A 23,117-nucleotide genomic window follows, 5' to 3' on the forward strand; every position below is an offset into this window, starting at 1 on the left:
GAATGAAAATCAGGACTCCAATAAGGATGCATCCTAGTAAGGGATACATCAATGCTCCCTGGAGGAGGTGACCCATGCCTCCCCCACATGCTTCCCAGGCCTCCCAGAGAGCTGAGCAGTGGCACTCAACCGTGCTGAATCCCACGCATCCACATTTGCAACACACTGTTCCGCTAATAGTTCTATATCAACTTCCACCTGTTCCGATTCTTTAGTGCTGCTCTAACAAGAATACCACAAATGGATGGGTTTAACAAATAGAGATTTATTCTCTTATAGTTTGGGAGGCTAGGAGTCCAAGTTCAAAGTACCAGCTTTAAGAGCTGGGTGAAAAGCCCTTGACCTTGGGGTTCAGCTCTGCCTCTTGTTCCCAGCCCACTGAAGCTGGAGGCTTCTTTTAACTCAGACAGCTGCTGGCTGCTGAGGCTGACAAATCCAAGGAAAACAAGTAAAATGGTACAGTTCTCAAATTATCAAGTAACATGACAGGCCACTAGTTCAAGTCCAGAAATAGTCCCAAGATCGGCAGACAACATAGCAGGCCACTGAGATGAAGACTCGACCAAATGCAGGATCCAGGTGTGCCAAAAAGCTGCAGACCATTCCCAAAGCATCTCCTTATACACTGGAAGCAGACCACGTCCCTAAGGCAGCTACTGAGCTGCTGCAGTAGATTCCACCACGGAGCTGATTGCCAGTCTCACCACGGGGAGTCACTCCATCCAGCCGCCCAGCCACTCAACCAGGCCCAGCCATGGGACACATAACCTTAACTACAACACCATCTAACTCCTATGTTCTTGGAAATAGAAAAACTTGATCATAAGTAGCCTGGGGACTTTCTGGTAGCATAGTGCCTAAGGCACTTGACTGCTAACCAGAAGGCTGGTGGTTCAAACCCACCAGCCACTCCTCGGAAGGAAGGTTGGGCAATCTACTTCTGTAGTGATACCGTCTTGGAAACCCAAGGAGGGGTTGCTATGAGTTGGGGCCGACTTGACGGCACATAACAACAACAACAACAACAACACAACACCATCTAACCCCTATGTTCTTGAAAACAGAAAAGCTTGATCATAAGTAGCCTGGGGACTTTCTTATGGAGAAGCTGAATGAAATTTCTTCAGTAATCTCACTCGAAATGACAAGAACATGATTTCCCAAAAAACAAACCAAACCCATGGCTCCCGAGTCAATTCCAATCTATAGCAACCCCAAGGCACTTGACTACTTACCAGAAGGTTGATGGTTCAAACTCACCAGCCACTTCTTGGAAGGAAGGTTGGGCAATCTACTTCCATAGTGATACTGCCTTGGAAACCCAAGGAGGGGTTGTTATGAGTCACGTCTGATTCGATGGCACATAACGACAACATAGAACAGAGGAGAATGCTGCAATAGGGTTTCCTAGGCTGTCATCTTTATGGAAGCAAAGCTCAAAGGAAACCCACGGCCATTGAGTCAATTCTGACTCACAGTGCCCTGAGGGGACAGAGTAGAACTGCCCCACAAGGCTTCCAAGGCTGTGATTTTTACAGAAGCAGACTGCCTCTTCTTTCTCCTGCAGAGTGGCTGATGGGTTTGAACCACCAACCTTTTGGTTAGCAGTTGAACATGATTTAAACACCTCTAACCTGAGAATTTCCATGTGGACTTGGCCTTTGAAGTAGCAGAGGCTGATAAAAATTACTGGAAAGGAAGGTGGGCACAGATTGCACGCCCCAGTGGGGTCACCAAGCATCAGCAACAAAGAGCACTCGGAGCGGCCTCCAGGGTTCTCTAAGTTCATGGCCAGTGCTGCGGGGGCCAGGAGCGTGAGGTGGGATAAGGGGACAGATTGGAAGTCAAACTCTGCAGCAAAATAATTAGAAGCCTTCTTGGATGTTGAAATTGCAGGTGGTGATTTTTTGTCTTTTTGAGGAAAAAGAAAAAGTCATTTTGCATGCTTGCCATTCAAAACCAAAAGATACTAACAGTACGATTTTCTTTACAAGGCCCTGCATGCGTGTGGGAGCCACCGTGAGTGCTGGTGAATGTGACCTCAGCAGACCATCAGGTGCTTGTCCTTCTCTTGGTTGCTCTGGGCTTCAGGTGCTTGAAAGCAAAAATGGGTCTCCAAGGTGGCCCTGAAGAGAGGAGGTGGCCCTGCCAGGCCCCCTGTAAGCTGGACTGCAGGTCGAAGTTAGCTGGAAAGGGATGAGACTGTGATGGACCCTGGAGGCCACGTCATGTTCCCAGCAAGGCGGCCCTCTGCCCGGTATGGCCCCACGGAAGTGAGTGGGACATGGGAAACACGAAGCGCAAAGCCAGCAAAAAAGAAGCCATGGACAATTCCACCAGGATGGGCCACATCTGAGCACTTCATGGGCCCGGGCTGGCCAGGATGAGAAAAATGGAAAAACTCAAGTGTTGGCGAGGATGTGAAGTTTGAACCCTCATCCATTACTGGTGGGACTGCAGCCACTATGGGAAACAGTTTGGCAGTTCCTCAAAAGTCAAACACAGAATTACCATGTTGTCGGGTGCCACTGAGTTGGTTCCAACTCCAAGCAATGCTATAGGACAAAGTGCACCTGCCCCATAGGGTTTTCTAGGCTGTAAATCTTTATGGGAACATATTGCCAGGTCTTTTCCCTGCAGAGCGGCTGGTGGGTTTGAACTGCTGACCTTTCAGCTAACAGTCAAGCGCTTAACCAGTGCACCATCAGGACTCTAGAATTACCATGTGACCCAGAAATTCCAATCCTGGGTATAGACCCAAAAGGACTTGAAAGCAAAGGCTCAAACAGACACTTCTTCACCAGTGTCTCCTGCAGCACTACTGACAAGAGCCCAAAGGTGGAAGTGACCTAAGTGTCCATCAGCAGAGGGACAAACACAGTGTGGTCCATCCATGCAATGGCCTATCAGTCAGCCACAAAGAGAAATGAAGGCCTGATCCACACGCCACATGGACGGACTGTGGAAACACTGTGCTGAGTGCACTTAGTCAGTCACAGAGAACAAACAGTGTGATCCACTTACAGGGAATATCTAGGCAAACACGGAAACCAAAGTTCAATTAATGGTGAGAGACCACAGGCTGGGGGTGGTTACAGCGTAAGAGGCATGGAGTGCGTCCCGAGGGGTGGGACATGGAGTGTGCACAGGGATGGAGTGTGTGCAGGGGGTGGGGACAGAATGTGTGTGCGGGGAGGGCACTGAGTGTGTGCAGGGTGGGGTACTGAGTGTTTGCTTGGAGGGGCAAGGAGTGTGTGCTTGTGGGGGATGAAAGACTTTTGGCAACAGAGTAGTAGCTGCCCAGCCTGGTGAGTGTGATTAACTCACTGATCTGTGCACTTAAGAATGGTTAATATGTAAATTTTGAGCCATTCATATATTTATATATAATAATAATAAGTAACAGTATATATGTTTTTTTTTTAAATGACAGAGCCTTACCCAAAGTGAGAATTTTTTTTCTCAGAAAGATCTCGTAACTAATATCTGGCATCAGAATCATAAAGTCTTGGAGGGGGTCTCAGTTTCACAGATAATTTTGATTAAAAAAGTCCTCTCAGCTGTGATATAACAAATGCAGGGCCCTGGGTGACTCCTGCCAGGGTCCTCCAAGCCCCTCCCCTACCATGCCTTCTGCTGCTGAGCCCTACTTACCCATCGGAGCCTGGCCTTGAAGGGGTGCTGTCGGACGACAGGGAGGAGACAGAGGCCACCGACAGGGGCCGGGAAGATGAAGGCATCGTGAAGGAGCGGACCATGGATCGGGGACGGCTGCCTCTTCTGTTGTCCAGAGTTGAGGGCTGAGAGACAGAGAGGGGGAGAGAGAGAGAGACAGAGAGAGATGAGAGACACAGAGACAGAGAGGGAGTGACATAGAGAGAGAGAGTTGCTGAATGCCTTGGCCAGAAGTCTTTGGCTGACACCCTCAGGCACCTACAACTAAGTGGTCCAGCAGCCTGCTGTCTCCATCACAGTTGTTCTGACTTTTATGAACAGGACATGTTCTTGTTCATAGTACAAGACAAACATGATGAGTCTTTCAGGTTCTTCTGAAACCTGACACAATACTGTAAATAGAATCATCTTCTTGGGTTTTTTTTAGTTTTAATGCTGCTTCCTCACCTAATCCAAAATCATGGTGGAGTGTGTTACCCAGAAAATGGGGTTCAGACAGCACCATGTAGGTAGGATACAAAGAATCGGGCACAGGGCCCAGCCAGACTCCGTCAGGGCCAAGCCAAGCTCTCTCAGGGAGGATGCCGACAGTCTTCTGTGTCTCCAGCCACATGGAGGAGAGCAGGACAAGCCATAAATGCACACAACAGTGGCATGGGGTCCAGGCTTGGAGGGGGTACCTGTGGACGGGGCTTATCGGAAACGGGCTGTTTCAGATGTGATCAAGTTAAGGCTGTCTCTTTGAGATCACCCTAAACCCAGTGACGGGTGTCTTACAAGAGAAAGGAGGAGGGGACCCGAGATGAAGAAGAAAGATGGTCATGAAAAGATGGAGGCAGAGATTGGATTCAAGGGCCCTGGAGCCACCAGGTGTTGGCAGCCCGAGGAAGGACTTCCGTAGAGTCTTCTGATGGCATGTGGCCTGGCAGACACTTAATTTCAGACTTCTGGCCACCAGAAAGGTGAGAAAAAGACTCCTGTTGTTTTAAGCCACGCAATGCGTAACATGGCCCTGGGAACCCAATACCATCCAATGCGTAACATGGCCTTAGGAACCCAATACTGTGCCTATCAAGACTCCCGTTGTTTTAAGTCACGCAATGCGTAGCATGGTCCTAGGAACCCAATACCACCCAATGCATAACATGGCCTTAAGAACCCAGTACTGTGTCTACCTGAATCTTGCCCGGCGAGTCTTCTCTCCGAGACTCTGGCCTCTGCCATCACTCTATTCCTGCCTCCATGCTTGGGCTTGAGCTGGCCCTTTTCCAGGCAATGCCCTCTCCTATCTCCTTCCCTGATCTCGTCTAACTTCTCCTCCCTCCAGTGGTTAAGGCTTTGCAAATAATTTTAAACCACTGTGGCCCAGCACTTCCTCCCCTCATTAGCTGTAGTCCTCAGACTTTGACGTTGGACCGGCACCAGCTCTACCTCTGCTTGGTCATCCTGAGTGCAGCTGTCCTGTGTGTGTCATGTGACTGGCCCATGAGGGGCTGGGATGCTGAGATTTCTCCATTCCTTAGCAGCACTGAGAGGTCCGCTGTGTCCACAGATGGGGGCGCACTGGCAATCAAGGAAGTGATCCCTGCTTATTCGTGCCACTATTTCCAGTTACCAACAGCAGGGTGCTGGCTCAATGTGGGACAGGATGGATTAAGGGGCCAAGTCCCTGAAATGCATGACTTGCAAGGAGGCATCACGTGGTCACATCTCCTCTGCTCTGTGTGCCTGCCATGTCAGAAAGCATCATCCGCATAACCCCCATTCCCCCTCAGTGCCCCTGCTCACCATGGTCCGGATGCCATACTGCTTTTCCACCTTTTCCTTCAGCTGTTTGAAGCAGGCTTCCATTCTCTCGTGAAATGGCCTCAGCGCTTCCGTGACCTTGTCTCCATGAATCCGGATCCCTTCCGCCAAAAATGGGATCTGCAGAGCAGGAGGGGACAGTCCTTACTGCTTGGTCTGGGGAGGGGCACATGGCCCTGAGGTCAAGCACCACTGGCACCACCCATCTGCTGTGTTTCCAACTCAAAAGCCGACAAACTCACGAGCAGACACGGTACCTAAGACCACATTTGACATTCCTGTCACCGGTGTTTTCAATGGGCCATGACCAGTTCAGGGCTCAGTAGGCCAGGGCACCCGCTTACTCTGTGGACTTGCACACTTTGCTCATGCCCGGAGTAGACCTATCTGTGTTTTCCACTTGAGCTTGGGATGACCTGCATTTTGAATTGGTTTAGATATAACTTGTTCTCTCAGCAAAGGGTCACAACAAACAGTAAGGACTGTTTTTAGCAAAGAACATTTGCCTTTATGGGCAATTGAGAGCCTTACAGCAAAATATAAAAATCTAATTATAGGTGATCTATCTATCATCCTGAAGGATATTCTTATTGAGAAGGGAAGACCAAATTTACTCTTCCTTATACCTAAAAATAATCCTCCTCTGTCGACACTGCTGTCACAAGATATCCATGCCAACACTTCCTTCTGAGTGGGGAGAGGCAGCTGGCCTTTCAGCACGTCGGGAGACGGGCATTCTCATCCCCCCACTCCCCAGCCCCACCCGAGGCGCTGTTGGTAGGATGTTACTGAGGGGGGGGCGAAGCCTCCCTGTCTCTCTCCAGCTCTGCTTCCCCTCACGAGGCTCAGACTGAGAGGAAGACGTTCCTCAAGGCAATCAAGCTGAGAGGCTTCCTCTTAATAATTTATAATTTAATCAAAATACTGATGAAAAACAAATTTTCCTAATATGACGGAACACCCATCTAAAGGAGCAGATTTATTAGTGAGAAGGGGACTAAGTACACAACTGAATTTCATGTGAACAAATTCAAGAAATCTTATCAAGACGAATCAACGCATCCCACGCACTTGGTTGCCATTTAGAAGGAGCAGCTGTTGCCTCTCGTGGGGCTCCAGGAAGGGCACGGCTAAGTGCGGTACTCCGCCATTGCCCCCTACACCGTGCCCTCCCAGCCCGCTCTCAGGTAGGCACCATTTAGTCCTGCCCGCCAGTGGGCCCTTTTGCCAAGAGGATGGGGTGCGGGCAGATTTCAAAACAGATGGAACATTTCAATATTCCAAATGAGTGGTGCGTGCAGAGGCCGCCCCCTGGGGCTGGACAGTGTATGCAGGGCCAGCCGAGGGGCAAGCTCCCTGGATTCTTGGCTTTCTGTGTTCTGCCTTGGGGGAAGGCAGTGTAGGCCGGAAGAGCTGCTGGTGGGCTGGCAAACCCATTGTGTCCACGGGGCGAGAAGGCAGGTGTGGGTGGGAAGGTGGCCCCCACGCTCCAGCTTGGCCTCCCTTTTTGTTTGTTTTTTACTTAAATCCTCATAAACCGTTTCCTTAATTCAAAAAATTACTATGATTTTTATGTAATCCACAGCCCTTGGGTCAATTCTGACTCACAGAGCCCCTAGAGGCCCGAGTGCAGCTGCCCCCTAGGGTCCCCGAGATTATAAACCTTTACAGAAGCAGGCTGCCTCTCCTCTCTCCCGCCCAGCAGCTGGTGGGTTGAATGCCAGCCTGTCGGTCACAGCCAAGTGCTTCAACCACTGTACCACCAGGGCTCCTTGAATTTCCATGTTACATATACATACATCCTATTACATTTTTTAAATTTGTACAATTATGGTAAAAAGATACGTAATGAAACATTTGCCAGCGTGGCCATGTTTACATGTATAATTTACAATCTCCCTGTCAGCCCTTCAGTACCTTTACTGGAAGCGTTAGGAGGGCGTTTTCTCCAACGCGCTGGGAGCTCCTAGCCAAGCCTGCCCTTTTCAGACAGCTGAGGACACTCCAACTAGCTGCGCCTTTGCAACCAAGAAGCTACTTGCAGGAGAAAGTTAAGACCATTTGGCTGAGGTCACATGAAGGGCATTGGCTGGTCTGACAAATGAAATTTACAAGGTGTGAAAATTCACAGCCTCTGCCCAAAAGGGCTCTGACATTTGGGGACAGAATCGCCCCTGTTCTATATCCACCTGGGCTTGAACTGCAGCTATGATTGGAAACAAAAGAAAAGAAAAAGACACTTTTTATGTAAAGGCTCCTGTTCATGAGGTGCTTACTGGGGGGGGGGGGGGGGGGGGGGGGGGGGGAGGGGGAGGCGGGGGAGAGAGGTCCTAGCAGCACAACCAGTTTGCTCTCTGCTGCTAACCAAAGGTTGGTGGTTTGAATTCACCCACCATGTGAAGGGAGGCCTGGCAATCTATTTACTTAAGGTTACAGCCATGGCGCATCCTGTGCAGTGCACTTTTACTCCAACACATGAGGGGGCGACAGGAGTCAGCACTGGCTCCGTGGCAGTGGGGATTTTAGCTGTCACTGTTGTTCGTCACAGTTAACAGAGCTCCTGGGGCTGAAACAGGGGCAACCTGGCTGCCCATCACAATCTCTCAGGCAACTTTTAGAGCTCGATTCCTGAGCTGAGTCTCAATTTGCTCCAGGGCGGATCCCAGGAACCGGCATTTCTGGAGGCGAGAGGATTTGGCCAAAGCCACACCCCTAACTGTTCACAGTGGGCGCGCCGGGCTGCCCTTCTTGTCAATGGTGCGGGCTGACTGCACTCCTGGCTGACCCACACCAATGATGCCCTGCCAGTGACACGGAACATTTGGACGCTTGGCTCAGGGCTGCAGAAGCACCACCCTGGTGACAGCATCGCATCTGTCATCAGCTGGGTAGGGTAAGCGGGCCCGGTCTTTCATCTCTGTGCACTTCAGAGGGAAGTATGCACTCATCTCTGCAATAGAAGGTGAATCTGGATGGCGTCATCTGTGGACACTTGGCGGGCGGTGCAATGGCAGCTGTGTTTGGGAGAGATGGAGCTATGCCCTTGAGGAAGTGGCTGCTGGGTGAAGGTGTGGGACAGCAAATGCCCAACTGGACGCCACCTACACTGGCATTGCCACCGCTAGCAGTTACTCATGACGTGGTGGCAGGTGGAAACCGGAAACCTAGAGGAAGCCCCGTGCAGCCTGGACCCCGACCCCAGGCTCCTCTCTGACCAGGAGGCAGATCTGCTACAGAGACAGCAAGCAAAGCCAAGCTGTGGCTACGGGGACTCGCTAACCAGCCTTCACCAACGATTTCAACAGTGGAGCTGTGCCAGCTGTCCGTGGAGATGGAAACTCTGCAAAAATGTCCTGGAAATTCCCAGAAGGACAGCCTCGCCTTCCCTGGGAGTTTCAAGAAAAACCTACCCAAACAAACGAACAACAGACAACAAAGCTTCCGACAACCCTACACTTCTTTTTAATGAGTGTGTTTCTCAGTGACTGCTCCTAAAAGATAGGTTTTTCAAAACATTCCAAACGGAAGTAGGTATTGTTTTGAATATGTGTGCTTCATCACTCTTTGATCTAATGAAGCAACCAGAAAAGGGATGCTTTCTTTTCAACTTTTCCTGTGGGCTGCTTTAAAATTCATCCTTTAATACAGTTATTAGGGGTGATGACATAGTGCTGACATAAACTCACTCTCTGGGAAACAAATTATTTTCCTCTGTAGGACTTGAAACTCTTAAAATCCAATTTGCTGCAAAAGCTTATAGGAAAAAAAAAAAAAAAATCAATAGCACTTTTGCAGACCAGACTGACCGGTTTTCGTACTGCAATGGTTTTATTGCCTTCAGAGGAGTTTAGAATTTTGTACCCTTTGGTTCTGACAACATCTAAATGGAATCATTCAGAACTTTAAACTCTCCTCCATTTTTCGCAATACAGGTAGATGGTCTATATGAGATGCATGTTCATGTAAAGACCACTGTTTGCCAACAAGGTGCCTTCCAAACAGTTCTGAGAGCTTATCACAAAAGAATTCCATGACCAACAGATTCTCAATACATATGGATTTGTGGCAAAGTCTGGTTGTTTCCCCTTTGGTATCATTTCCATTTTAAACAAACGTAGATGTTGTCAGCTGCTGTTGAGTAGGCCCTGCCCCATCATGGCCCCCCCCACAGTGGACTCGAAGGCTGTCCTACCCAGTCCTGTGCCCAACGCATGACGGAGTCTGAATGGGGCCACGTGATCCCTGGGCTCTCGTGCTGATCCTCAGAAGTGGGCCCCAGGCCCCTCTTCCTGGTCTGAGTCCGGCAGCTCAGCATCACAGCAACACTCAGGCCTCCACTGATGGCAGGGTGCTGGCTGGGCTTGAGGTGCCTTCCCCAGGAACTGAACCTGCTTCTCCCGCATGGGAGGTGAGAGTTCTACGGCTGTTCCATCAGTGCACCATGGAATGCAAGTACTTAGGATGAAAAAACTGCACCAGTCTGGGACATCTGAACCCAAACGTGTAGGACGTGGCTCAGCCTTGCTCTGTCCTAAGAGGAGGCATCTGCCAACAGGCTCACGACAGAGAAGCTGCTAAAATGAGGCTCCTAGGATGGCCAGGAAAAGAATGCCACAGAGACTGTGCCTCAGAAAGATAGCCATCTGTGAGCCTGGGCATGGATAAGCCAGATGGGGCCTCAGGTCCCACCCGGTCACCTGGCTTCCTGGTTAGACACAGCCTGTGGTATGACACCCAGGCATGCAAAGGCCCTTCCCTCTGCTGTCCCCTCAGCTCCTCCACTCCTCCTAGCACATGGGGCTGAGATCTCGGGACCCCTTGGAGTACCCTTCCCGCCTCACACAGGAGAAAATTGGGACCTTGAGCAGTGCCTCACCCAAAGCAGCTGAGTAAGTGTCACATACCTCCTGGGGACCAGCCCAGACAGCCAGCCTGGCTCTGCCCTCTCCGGTTCAAGAAAGCGCCAAGAAACATGGATACAGAACAAGACAGGATGAAACATACGCACCAAAGCTGCCCCCCACTGTAAGGCAATGCCTTACGCTCTAAGGAAATGCCCAAAGGCTGCAGAAGCGTGAGGGGAAAAGCAAACTCACACGCAGAGTTACAGCCAGACAGTGGCAGTAAGGGCCCACCACAGCGGCCCAGAAGCCAGGGAGAGCAGGAGGCATGGCACCTTTCACAGGTCTGCATGGACCTGTGTGAGTATCCCTCGGTTCTCTAAGACCACTCAGCTCTGAGCTTGGCCAGATGTCCTGTTCTAATACTACTAGAAAAAGGAAGGGTCCCCAGCAGCCGGTGACCAACTGTAGTGAGAGGACCTTGCTCATTGGTAAGACACAAGGCTCTGAGAGCTGGAATTCACACCTGCAGCCCAGGGGCTGAGTTGCTCACATAGAGGTGGGTGGGTGCTTTCTCAGGCCAGCCAAGTGTGCGTGCTCAGGGGCCCAGGCCTGGCTGGGCTGACCTTCCTTGGAGCCCTCATCCCACCAGGCTGCCCTCGGACATGTTACCTGCCAAGCAATCAGGTCCTTGAGCTTCTCTATCTTCTCATGGGCCTCTGGGTGCTCCTGAAGGTAGCGTTCTGTGAAGAAGGCCTGCGGGCACAGAGACACTGGGCTCACTCTTCACCCAATGCAGCGTTCTGCACACCTGCTGTGTGCCAGGCACCGGGACCGAGCCACCCAGAAACAGACCCTCGTCCCTGCCTCATGGAGCTCACTCCCCAGCATCCACGCTCCCCCAGATCCACGGCAAACCTCCCAGTGAGGTCACACTCAGTGAACGGCAGCTAGAAGGGGCGATCGCAGGGGCACACTGATCCTTGGAGACCAGCCAAGCCACAGTGGCCTGTACCACTCTGCCCAGCCTGGTGGCAGCTCACACAGCCCTCCTTGGCTGCCCACATGCTGTGGACTCCACCCTGTGTCTGCCCCAGGCCCAACCCACACCCAAAGACCACTCCGCCCTCTGCATCCAACGGCATTGAACTACCCCCTGCAGCACGCTCTCAGGAAGCCCTTCTGCTTTCGTTTGGACTTTGTCTGATCAGGGTCTAAATGTTTTGGGCTTTGAGAGCCACGGGGTTTCTGTGTCAGTTATTCCACCCTGCAATCCATAAATGAATGGGTGTGGCTATGTTCTAAGAGAAGTTTCTTTCCAAAACAGGAGGTGGACTATGGACTGCAGACCCCAGTCCACACACAGCCAAGTGCCTCCACCTCCCGCCGGCCCCTACTGAGCTCCTTCCTAGAGAAGACCCGGCCCTTCTCCTGGTCCATCCCAGCCTCCGTTTTCCCAAATACTCAGCCGTGTTTGTCTTTCTTTTATGAACGTAGGCCTTTTTAAAGGCACCGAGGACAGCTCCCTAGAGCCCTGCTAGCCCACCCTGGGGGTACGGAAGGCTCCAGCCTTCTAAGCATGCCCAGTGCAGCCCATCAGGCCTGGACCCCTATGCCTGCACAGGCCGCCTCCAGCACTGTGGTGCCCTGGCTGCAGGCTCAGTCCTTCTGGGACAAGCCCACAAGTGACTGGGATAACGTCCAGGCTCCAGGATGGCATGTGGAGCCCTCTGTCTGTCCCAAGGCTGGCGCACCTTTTCGTAGTTGGCGAAGCCGCCCATGACAGCAGGGTCCACGATGCCATTCAGGAGCATGGACAGCGGGTTGATGGGCAGGCTCGGGTCGTCCAGGTGCTGCTGCACCATGCTGTGGATCTTGTCGTTGGTCAGCTGCATAGTCTCGATGGCGTTCTCCAGGGGACTGATTTCCACCTGCAGAGGGGAGGGCAGCTCAGGTCACACTGGAAGCCTGTCTGAAGTGGGGAGGCCACCTCCTCCTCACCCAGTCTAACAGGACTGGGGTTGTGGTTGTTCGGAGCTGGAACAAGACCTGGCATTTCATGCTCAGGGTGTGCACCTACAGATGGGGCCTCACGTGCACATTACCAAGGCTTGGAGCCCTGCCGGGTATGTGTACATGTGTGTGCATGTGTGTACACAGGTGTATGTCAGTGTACATGTAAGTGTGTATGTGCATGTGTTCATATGTACATACATGCATGCATGCTCGTGCATTGTGTGTATATGCATGAAGGCATCTATGCATGCATGTGTACACATGTGTGCATGCATATATGTGTGTACACACATGTGTTTGTGTGTGTACATCTGTGTATGCAGGGGTGAATGTACGTGTGTGCACGTATGTATACATGTACATGCATGTGCATGTGCATACATGTACATATATGGTCATTTCAGGAAAACCCAGGGTCCTGAGTGGGCCTGGGTGGGCTTGGACACACCCTATCTGCTCCATAGCATGACCTTTTTCTCTGGTTGTTTTAAAAAGAAAACAAAAAACAAACTCACTGCTGTTGAATTGGACCTGACTCATAGCGACCCCTCCTTGGGTTTCTGAGGCAATACCATTACAGAACTAGATTGCCCAACCTTCCTTCCAAAGAGTGGCTGGTGGGTTTGAACCTCCAGCCTTCTGAGCAGCAGTCAAATGCATTAGGTACTATGCCAGCAGAGCTTGTTTTAAAGGCAGTTAGAATTTTAGGGAAGTTGGGGAATCTGTCACTGCCCCTGCTATAGAGAAGGCCTGGTCATGTGGCAATGTGTGGGAGGGGCAGAGGGGGCCTGCTGAGTCTCTGAGCCCAGGGCTCCTCATCCCCACTTCCTTGACTAGAACCCCAGGCCTCATCTGCAAACCTGTCCAGTCAGTACATCCTTCTGCCCAGGGCAGCAGGCCACCCCTTTGTCCCCTGGCATCCTCTCTAGCACCCCTGGCCCATCCTACACTTGTATCTCCCCTCTGGGGTCCTTGCAGGGCCCCAGCCTAGCCCTGCCCTCTGGCTCATCCCCTGGGGGCTGTGAGGGTGGCCGGGTCTGAAATAACCATCACATCTCCACCCAGGCGTCATGCTCACAGACCCAACCTGTCAGCAGGCTGGGCCTCAGGAACCACACTCCTGAGTGACCTCGATGGTGGGCGGCACCTGTCACCTTCCTGAAAGAGGCATGAGGGTCCTCCTGAGCTCAGGGACCTGGGAGCAGAGGCTTTGAGAAACAGGGAGGCAAGACATCCTGCTTGCTTCTTCCCGCTGCCTCTGGGGGGCAGTCTGAGAAGCTGGAGAGGGGGTGGTAGAGCAGAGATATTCAGAACAGACAGCTGTTCACTGCTGGCCCAGCTGACGGCTCTGGGTCAGGAAGCATCTGGCCAGAGGCTGCCGTGATCTGAGGAAGCACTAGCCATGAGGAGGGTGTCACATGCATACCAGGGCCACAGTGGGCACCACCAGAAGCCTCCTTGTCACACCCTGACAACAGGTGCCCGGGGAGTGCTCCTCTCTCCCTGTACCTTGCCTAGTCCGATTCTAGAACATTCCATTCCAGGCTCACAACCGTCCCTAATGGACAGCACAGGTGGTGCTCCCATGAGATGATGCTAACCCACCATCCATCCCCCTGGTCAAGAAGGCACGGTCTCCTATCTTTACCAAGTAAGTAAGGTTGAGTGCTGACCACAGCCCCCACAGAGGGGGTCCCAGACACACAGAGTGGCTTTGATAGCAGGATTTCCATCACGCCATTCTTGGTCTGTGAGGAACGGCAAGTGGGGCTGCACGGGAAGGATATGTTTGCGACTGGTCAGGACTAAGTCACCCCATGGTTCTCAGTGCCAGAAAATCCCCGATTACCAAGGCTCATGGGAGTGAGGACGAGTGCCGTCTGTGTGAAGGCCTGTCCTCTTGGTCTCTCACAGGCACATCACAGCTCCACATGGATGGGTGAGGGGTTACATTTTTACCACGTGGCTGTCTTCTGACAGACTTCTATGACATAGGCCCTATCTAGGTGCTACGGGAGTGTGGGAGGGGTGCTCCTGGAGCTAAGGTGGAGGTAAGACAGAGCACATGGGAGAAGTGCCCACGAGGTCCCCTGAACCTACTGGGGTCATCTTTAAGCCTTGAACCCAAACTGCCCCATGATGTCGTCTGTAAACAGTCGAGCCCAGCTCGTGAAGAACACTCATCTTGACTGGTGTACACTCTTAGAATTATTTTTATGAGATCAATCTCACAACAGTAACTAAATCACTGAGGAGACATTTAGAGGACACAGTGTGTAAGTTAATAGTGGTGAAACAATATGGGAGCAATACCCAGTATGGTGACACAATGCTAAGGACATGACTAATGTCATTAAATATGGAGGAGATGTTGAATGGCTGTATGTTTTATTATATGTACTTCTATAGGAGCTCCACCAGCCACTCCTTGGAAGGAAGGTTTGGCAACCTACTTCCATAGTGATACTGCCTCGGAAATCCAAGGAGGGATCACTATGAGTCGGGTCCGACTTGATGACACGTAACAACAACTATAGGAGCTCTGGTAGCATAGTGCCTAAGGCACTTGACTGCTAACCAGAAGGCTGGAGGTTGAAACCCACCAGCCACTCCTTGGAAGGAAGGTTGGGCAATCTACTTCCATAGTGATACCGCCTTGGAAACCCAAGGAGGGGTCGCTATGAGTCAGGTCCAACTTGACGGCACACAGCAACAACCACCACCAAAAATAAAATTAAAAAGAAAGCAAGAAAGTGCCCCATGAGAGGGGCAGGCAGGCAGCTCCAGGAGTTGCGAGTGGAAGGAAGTGGCACCCTTCTCATGCCTTCTCAGGTGGCAGAGCTTGGAACACCGGGGGACTGGTTCACGGAGTGGCTCAGACCAGAGGACGAGAGAAGGAGGAGACCAGAGGAAGAGACAAGGCTAGGGGGAGAGAGAGGTTCAGGCCACGTCCTAGAACCAAACCAGGAGCTTCCTGGAGGACTTCCTGGAGGACTCACTGTCAGCCACATGGGAAGTGCCACCACTCTGGGCAAGATGGCGCTAGACACAAACCAAGTTACTGAGATGCACCTTATGCTCTCTACACTGGCCGGGCTGTGGCCCTAATGTATCCACAGACCAAAGGAGAATCTGCTGCCAATTTGGGTTCACATAAATGAAACTGCCCCACAGCTCGCCACCAAGGCCAAATTCAGTTAATCAGATGCAAATTATTTTAAAAAATGCTGGGCGGGGTACATTCTCCAACTCCTTTTACTTGAAATGGGCAGAGTACTATTAATCAAGTTGTTTGTCATGTAAATGGAAACATAACTATCAGTAAGAAGGAGCTTTAAAAGTTTATGTCATGAGAACTTGTCTGAAACTTCTCATAGTGTTCCCCCGAAAGAGCTGGTGAAGCCTCACACAGAAGAGTGAATTGAAATATCCCGTAAGGACCTGCAATCTGGCATCGGATAAAAGAGCCCTGGTGGAGCAGTGGCCAGGCGCTCGGCTGTTAACCAAAAGGTCAGCAGTTTGAACCCACCAGCTGCTCTGTGGGAGAAAAATGAGGCAGTTGGCTTTCTTACAGATGACAGCCTTGGAAACCCTCTGGGACAGTTCTCCTCTGCCCTCTAGGGGCGCTGTGAGTTGGAATCGACTCCACAGCAGTGGTGGTGGTGGCGTTGGCTGGGATGAACCAGCGTTTCCACTAAGACTTTTATGGAAGGGGATGCTGATGCTTGGGCGTGTGCAGGGTGATTATGGTAACGTGTCTGCCCCGGGAGCCTGTGGTGGGCACCCTGGCTGCAGTGACCAGTGGCCGTCCAGATGAGTAGGGTGAGTGGCTGCTTAAGTCTGGGTAATGAACAATTCCCTCTTTCCTCTAAAGGTGTGCTTACCATGAAGACGGATTTGACCTCGAACCACCGTAAAATCCCTGGCAGTTTATACGCGGTCATGTATATGGTTCTCTCGATCCACATATTCTGCAAAGGGGACAGAGGCAGCATGGTTAGCAGAAGGATGATCACGGGGCGACAGGTTCAGTCCCAACGAAGACTTCTGCTGCAGCAAGGACCTGGCCATCCGCTCCTGCAGATTACAGCCTAAGAAAGCTCCAAAGCAGTGCTGCTCTGTCCTGGAGGGTTGCCAAGGTCGGAACCGCCTTATCGGCAGCGGGTTTAGCGATTCTTTATACAGTAGTATGCTACATAGTGCAAAACAATGCTTCAGGCCAACAGCTGTAACTCGGCACCTCTTTACAGGCTGCACAGACCCCAGCACAGTGGACCCTTCATCCCATCTCTTCTGTAGATGTCTGGTTTGCGGCAACCTTCTGGCATCTGGACCCCCCTCCCCATGATGTCAGTGTGCACTCTGAGGTGGTGACAGTAACTTAGGCATAAACAGAAGGGATCCGAATGTCTAAAGGAGACTCAATGGCACAGCAGTTAAGCACTCAGCTGCTGACAGAAAGGTTGGCAGTTCAAACCCACCCAGCATCTTTTCAGAGAAAGACCCCGCAGCCCGCTCCTGCAAGGACTCCAGCCAAGAAAACCCATGGGGGGTTCAGCTCAGTCCCTGAGGCCGCTGTGACTCAGAATCGACTCCATGGCAACAAACAAGCAGAAGGTCTACGCTGGAAAGAGCTTCCTCCCAGATCCGCCACATGCCACAGGAGGGAAGGGGAAGCACCTGGCCCAGGTCTTGGGACACAGGTTACAGCTTCCCATCTCCAGGCAACACTCCTTTGCCCCACTTGACTGCTAACCAGAAGGCTGGCGGTTCAAACCCACCAGCCACTCCTCGGAAGGAAGGTTGGGCAATCCTACTTCCGTAGTGATACTGCCTCGGATACTCAAGGAGGGGTTGCTATGAGTCGGGGCCGACTCGACGGCACATAACAACAACAACAATGGGGACAGCACCCTCCAGTGGGCACTACAGAATCTGAAGCAGGTTTGGTGGCTTTCAGCCTCACCTGCCGGTGACACGTGTAGTCTCCCCTCCATCCACACACCCTGGGAGGTGCAGCTCTGCTCTTCAGACGCTTCCTCTACTTCTCCTCCCCTGCAAGCTCTTGGCTTGAAGAGTTACTTCCTCCCTTGCAGGGTTTTGGGGTGCCCCACCCCTGGCCTGTGGGGGCAGGCCTATCAGGCCCTGCCTGTGATACCAGGCTCTCTGCAGAGAGGCTGGAGCCCCGCAGCCCACTACTGCGGGGTAAGATTCCCAGCTACTTAGCCAGAAGCCTGTGGCTTTGTCAAGCGTGTGAAGGCCTAAATCCGGTGGCATTTGAAAGCCTTATCCCTGTGTGAGGACCTAATGGGGCCATGAAGGGATTTGGGGCCATTTAGAAGTGATGCGGCTCCCACGGCTCACATGTCAGGAGTCCCGGCTATTCTTAGCTCTGTCCCCATTCGGCTGTGCACCCTCCAGCAACGCACTTGACCCCTTTGTGTCTGTTTCTTTACAATGTAAGAACATCCGTATTTGCCAGATGCCAGCGGTGAGGGAAATGCGGGAACTGCTTACAGACCTCTCCCGCGAGACACATACATTAATGAGTCCCAAGTGTGGGCCACACAGATAGGCAGTACCCTTCGTGCTGGCATCCAGGTGGGCAGGGACCTAGGCTCTTCTCACTGCCCTGCTGTCACAGACCACACTGCAGTGACCAGAGGAGTCCAGGCACCAGCATAACCTCAACACAGGGTCTTCTGGAAATAACCAGTGTGTAAGAATAGAGAGGCATCCCCAGCTGGTACCAGTGGTTAACATGCTCAGCTACTAAGCAAAGGCTGCAGGTCTGAGTTTGCCCAAAGGCACCTTGGCAGAAAGACCTGGTGGTCCACTTCCAAAAAGTCAGAATGGCAAACCCTGTCAGCACTGTCCTAGTCTGGCACACAGGGACTCCAAGAGTTGGGTGGGAACTGGAGAGGTGTTAGAATCCGTTGACCCAAACTCTGAGTTGCTGCCCAAGGAACTGGGTGCAGGGCAGGGTGGGCATTTCCAGGCGCTGCTTCCCAGGACTGCCAGGGGACTCAAGTCACTCACCAGGATCAGGGAGTGCTGGAAGTCAGAGGGCTCTGCAGGGTGGGGGGGCGGCATGCTCGACTGAGACAACCCCCCTGGAGTCTGTCCACGGGTGCTGATTCACATTTACTCCTGCACACAGACACTGCCACCCTGCAGGCCAGAGGCAGCCTCTCCCTCAGTGTTGGCCCTCCTTGGGGTCCCTGGGTTAAAGACCTCCCACGGGGCGTTGGCCTGCACGGGGCACCCACCTGCGTGGGGCATTGGCGAGGAGGTGTTCAGGGCAGGAAGAGGGGAAGCATCACTTCTTAAGGCCTGTGCTTCACCTGATGCCTACAGAGATGGACGCCACTCAGCTGGTGGGTGTTTATTTAAAGCAGCTGCAAACCAAAAAACCAAACCAAACTCACTGCCGTAGGTCGGATCCGACTCCTAGTGACCCCTCCTTGGGTTTCCAAGGCAGTCACTGTGGAAGTAGATTGTGCAATCAAAAACCTGTTAATCCCATCACAACAACACAATGGGTTTTAGTGGGGAACATGTGGCAGAGTCTGGCAGTATTTTTGGTGTCACATGGGGGTGCTACTGGCATGTAGCAGGAGGGAGCCGGGGTGCTGCTCAACATCCTACAGTGCACAGAAGACCCCCGCCCCCCAACAAAGAACTCGCAGTGCAGAGAAGTCAACAGTAGAGGTGGGGAGCCCTGCTCAAGGGCGTGGAGCTACAGGAAGTGCAGGCACCAGGCCTTGGAGGGTGACACAGGGACTCAGGGCCCTGGCCCTGTTCACCTCCAGCCTGCCATGTCACCTGCAGAAAGCCACGTGATGGCTCTGCACATGGTACCAGAGGTAACCATGTCTACAGCCGCACCAGGGGTCACAGGACAGCCACACACAGGAGGGAAGGGAGGTGCCACCAGCATGAGTCACCTTGTGACTTCCTTAGTGATAGACCAGGTGAGATGTTAAGAGTTTACTGAATTAGAACAAGCAAGACATTTGGATCTCCAACAGAAATACCCCCCCAAAAAAAAGGTAGATACCAATCTATCTGTTAGTATCAATGTTGTTGTTACGTTCCGTCGAGTCAGACCTGACTCATAGCGACCCCTCCTTGGGTTTCCGAGGCAGTATCACTACGAAGGTAGGATTGCCCAACCTTCCTTCCAAGGAGTGGCTGGTGGGTTTGAACCACCAGCCTTCTGGTGAGCAGTCAAGTACCTTAGGCACTATGCTACCAGAGCTCCTCAATAGATACCAAACAAACAAACAAACAAACAAACAAATAAACTCACTGCCATTGAGTTGATTCCAACTCATAGCTACCCACATTGGGTTTCCAAGGCTGTAGATCTTTATGTAAGTAGATTGCCCATCCCATCTTCCGCAGAGCGGCTGGTGAGATTGAACTGCTGACCTTCTGGTTAGTAGCCAAAAGCCTTATCCACTATGCCACCAGAGGTCATTTCAATGTCAATAGATAAAGACACTGAATTTTGTGATGATGTCTGGGCTCCCACTTCCCCACAGGCAGTTTTGTTGTTGGCAGCATGGTTCACGGGCTGCTTATTCACTTACCGCAAATTCATTGTCTGGGTTCTTTTCTCCTTTCCGGACTGGCCGAGAATATTCAAATCGCTGCACTTCGTTCACCCGGTAAAAACTGTACAGAAACAGACAAAACCTTAGCAACCAAGCCAGCAGAGCAGCTGGTTTGGGAGGTGGGCTGGTGGACGTGGGGGCCTGGCCTCAGGAGAGGTCATCACAAGCCATACAATGTCCTCAGACTTGATCAGAGGTGACAGTTGTGGCCTCTTCTGTCCACCAACCTTGGAAGAGAGATGTTGGCGGGTGGAAAAATTAACTTGAGTTTTTGCCTCTGCCTGGTCCCTGCCAAGCCTCAAGGGAGAAGAGTCACTGAGTAAGAGAGAAACGAGTGAAAACAGAAAAGGTGAAGTGAAGGAGAGAGGGAGAGAGGCTTTCAGTCTCATGTCATGTTTGTCGCTGGACTCCTCTTTAAGGTCTTAACAGTTTCAGATTCGCAGGGGAGGACACAGCAGGGGTGGTTTGGAGATTCTGCATCTTCACTGAGATGCAGGTGGGCTCCTCTACCAACAGGAAGCATCTGACTACGTTCTCAGTGAGAAAAAGCGTGGCAGACTTCAAGTGTTCAATGTGCAGAGGCAATCGCTTACAGATTAAGAGATTCCTGGTCTACCTTCCGTCACGGTGCCAAGAGGTTACCTCCAAACTTCAGAACACAAAATAAGCAGATCCTGAGGAACATTAAATATGCCCTAGTGGCACAGTGGTTAAAGTGCTCAGCTGTGAACCATATGGTTGGGGGTTTGAACCCACCAGCTACCCAGTGGGCAAAAGATGAGGTGGTCTGCTTTTGTAAAGATTTACAGCCTTGGAAATCCTGGGGGCAGTTCTGCTCTTACAGGGCCGTGATGAGTTGAATCAACTTGACAGTGCTGGGTTTGGTTGGGCTGTGGAACATCAGGCCACCAGAGAGGTTAATTTTTTCAGTAGCATGTAGATGAAATAGAAAATTCTCCACATCAAGGAAACATTGCCTGGGGCAGCATGTTACACCATTGCTAAGTCAGGGGCAATTAAATGAAAAGGTACAAAATCTCACTCAGGTTCAGACAGTTGGCTTGTGAGTTTCAAAAACCACCTCATAATCCCATATTATGGCATCACCTTGTTATGAAGGCAGGGGGTTCTTTTTCAGAAGCAAATTTCAAATTCCCTTGAAATCTTGTGTCGTTGAGTCAATTCCAACACAGTGACCAGACAGGACAGAGTCGAACTGCCCATAGGGTTTCCAAGGCTGTAATGTTTATGGAAGCAGGCTTCCTCATCTCTCTCCCTTGGATTGGCTGGTGGGTTTGAACTGCCAACATTTTGCTTCATCCTTGAGCGCATAACCACCGTAGCATCGGAGCTCTTCAACATCCCCTTCACGGCACTTATAAAAAGGGATGTGCAGGCTACACCCCAGAGGTTCTGCTGCACAGTTGCTGGGTGTAGGGCTGGAATAGCACACCACCGAGAAGTTCTCCAGCGGGATCTCAAGTACCTGGGGTGGCAAATGGCTAATGCACTCAGTGGCTAATCAAAAGGCTGGAGGTTTGAGTCCACTCAGAGGGGCTTCAGAAGAAAGTACTTCCAAAATTTACTTCTAAAACACCAACCCCTGAAAGCCTGAAAAAGCACAGCTCCCCTCTGACATTCACAGGGCGCCACGAGTCACGTCAACTTGAAGGCAGCTGGGTGGTGGGATTCCACGTCACCCGGAGGGCCTCCTCCTCCTTCCTGAGTTCTCACTGGCCAGTGGCCTCAGGACAGGAGTACCCCACGCCCCTCCGGTGAGCGTGTCAACTTCTTCCTCCACCTCTTTGATACTGGAACTCGTTTGCTTCCCTTATTCATCAAAGAGGATGGAAAGAACATGTAAAGCTAACAAAAGGCTAACATCCATCCTGTACAAGTGAAAAGATTACCACGAGATGGTATGTAGCCTTCACTCATCCTCTTATAAGAAAAATGGGATGTTTACCTGACAATTTGCTCCGAAACTGGCCTGTGAAATTTAGGGGGCAAGTCAAGTTTGGGTTTTACTGTGAAGCACTGGATGTCTGAAGAAGAAAGGTGGTTAAGGAATGATAAGACTGAGAGGACATCAACCCCAAAGGATACCCAGTCATCTACCAGCATTGTGCCTCAACCACCCCGCAGTCAATGAGAGTCTTCAAGGATACACTGGCCAGCAGAATTTTTAATGTCGTCGCCTGGTGGAGACGTTGTCTTCATTTTCTCAGCATTGGGAAACTGAGTTAACAGCCGTGCTTCGAAATCTTCCCGGCGTTCGTACTCTTTCCCTCGGTAAATGAAAACTTTGCCCTGGCAACAACAGCATCGTTAAAGAGCTCTGCTGGGGGAGGGTCAGGAAAAGCTCACTGCACACACACTGGTCTCCAAAATATATGTATACATTTAAATGTCATTTAATTTGAGAACAACTTGTAATTGCTTTGTTCTCATTAATCAAGGACACATGAACATAAGCCAAAAGTAATGCAACTTCAGAAGCTCTAAACACATTATCACTGAAGGCTGTGATGTTAGTCTTAACATGACAACCAATTAACAATCTAGGAAGAACCGAGAGCGACTGGAGCCCATGCAAGAGTGGGCACAGGATGGCCGGAAAGGGCAAGGAGCCAGGCAGGTGGACAATGGCATCTGTAGGCTTTCCCAGTTGGGCCCTAATTAAGTAGTTTTCATCCTGCCAAGAGGAATTTGGGAGAGCTTGGCACTCAGATGGAGTCTTGGAGATGAGCTGTCTCCTGGGAGACACACCTGGGAGGTGAGTAGAACTGCGGAGAAGGGGTCCAGACATGTCAGGAAGGGAACAGGCCCTTGGCCTCCCTTGATGAGGAAGGATGGAGAAGGGAGACTCCCCTGGTGCTTGGCTTCAGTGCACAGATAATTACTTATCAGTAAATGACTAAGACGGGGCGATCTACTGCCATAGTGATACCGCCTCGGCAACCCAAGGAGGGGTCGCTATGAGTCAGGGCCGACTCGACGGCGAATAACAACAACAACAACAACAACATAAATGAAGGAAGGTTGGGCAATCTACTTCCCTAGTGATACTGCCTCGGAAACCCAAGGAGGGGTCGCTATGAGTCGGGGCCGACTCGACGGCACATAACAACAACAACAACATCATAAATGAAGGAAGGTT

The 23,117-nt window shown here is 51.4% G+C and overlaps 1 protein-coding gene across 1 annotated transcript in view; it reads right to left on the reverse strand.

The window, feature by feature from the left end:
• Positions 1-23,117, reverse strand: part of DOCK1 (dedicator of cytokinesis 1) — a 542,405-nt gene that overhangs the window by 20,235 nt on the left and 499,053 nt on the right. The window contains exons 41-48 of the mRNA XM_042780404.1: positions 22,126-22,267; positions 21,924-22,002; positions 19,934-20,018; positions 16,223-16,309; positions 12,077-12,253; positions 10,995-11,078; positions 5,464-5,601; positions 3,655-3,800 (exon numbers count right to left, since the gene is read on the reverse strand). Coding sequence (XP_042636338.1) covers positions 3,655-3,800; positions 5,464-5,601; positions 10,995-11,078; positions 12,077-12,253; positions 16,223-16,309; positions 19,934-20,018; positions 21,924-22,002; positions 22,126-22,267 — 938 coding nt within the window. The remainder of the gene's footprint in view (positions 1-3,654; positions 3,801-5,463; positions 5,602-10,994; positions 11,079-12,076; positions 12,254-16,222; positions 16,310-19,933; positions 20,019-21,923; positions 22,003-22,125; positions 22,268-23,117) is intronic.

This window comes from Orycteropus afer, unplaced genomic scaffold, assembly GCF_000298275.1.
Source record: "Orycteropus afer afer isolate SDZICR_OR568_19922 unplaced genomic scaffold, OryAfe1.0 scaffold00038, whole genome shotgun sequence".
Lineage (NCBI taxonomy): Eukaryota > Metazoa > Chordata > Mammalia > Tubulidentata > Orycteropodidae > Orycteropus > Orycteropus afer.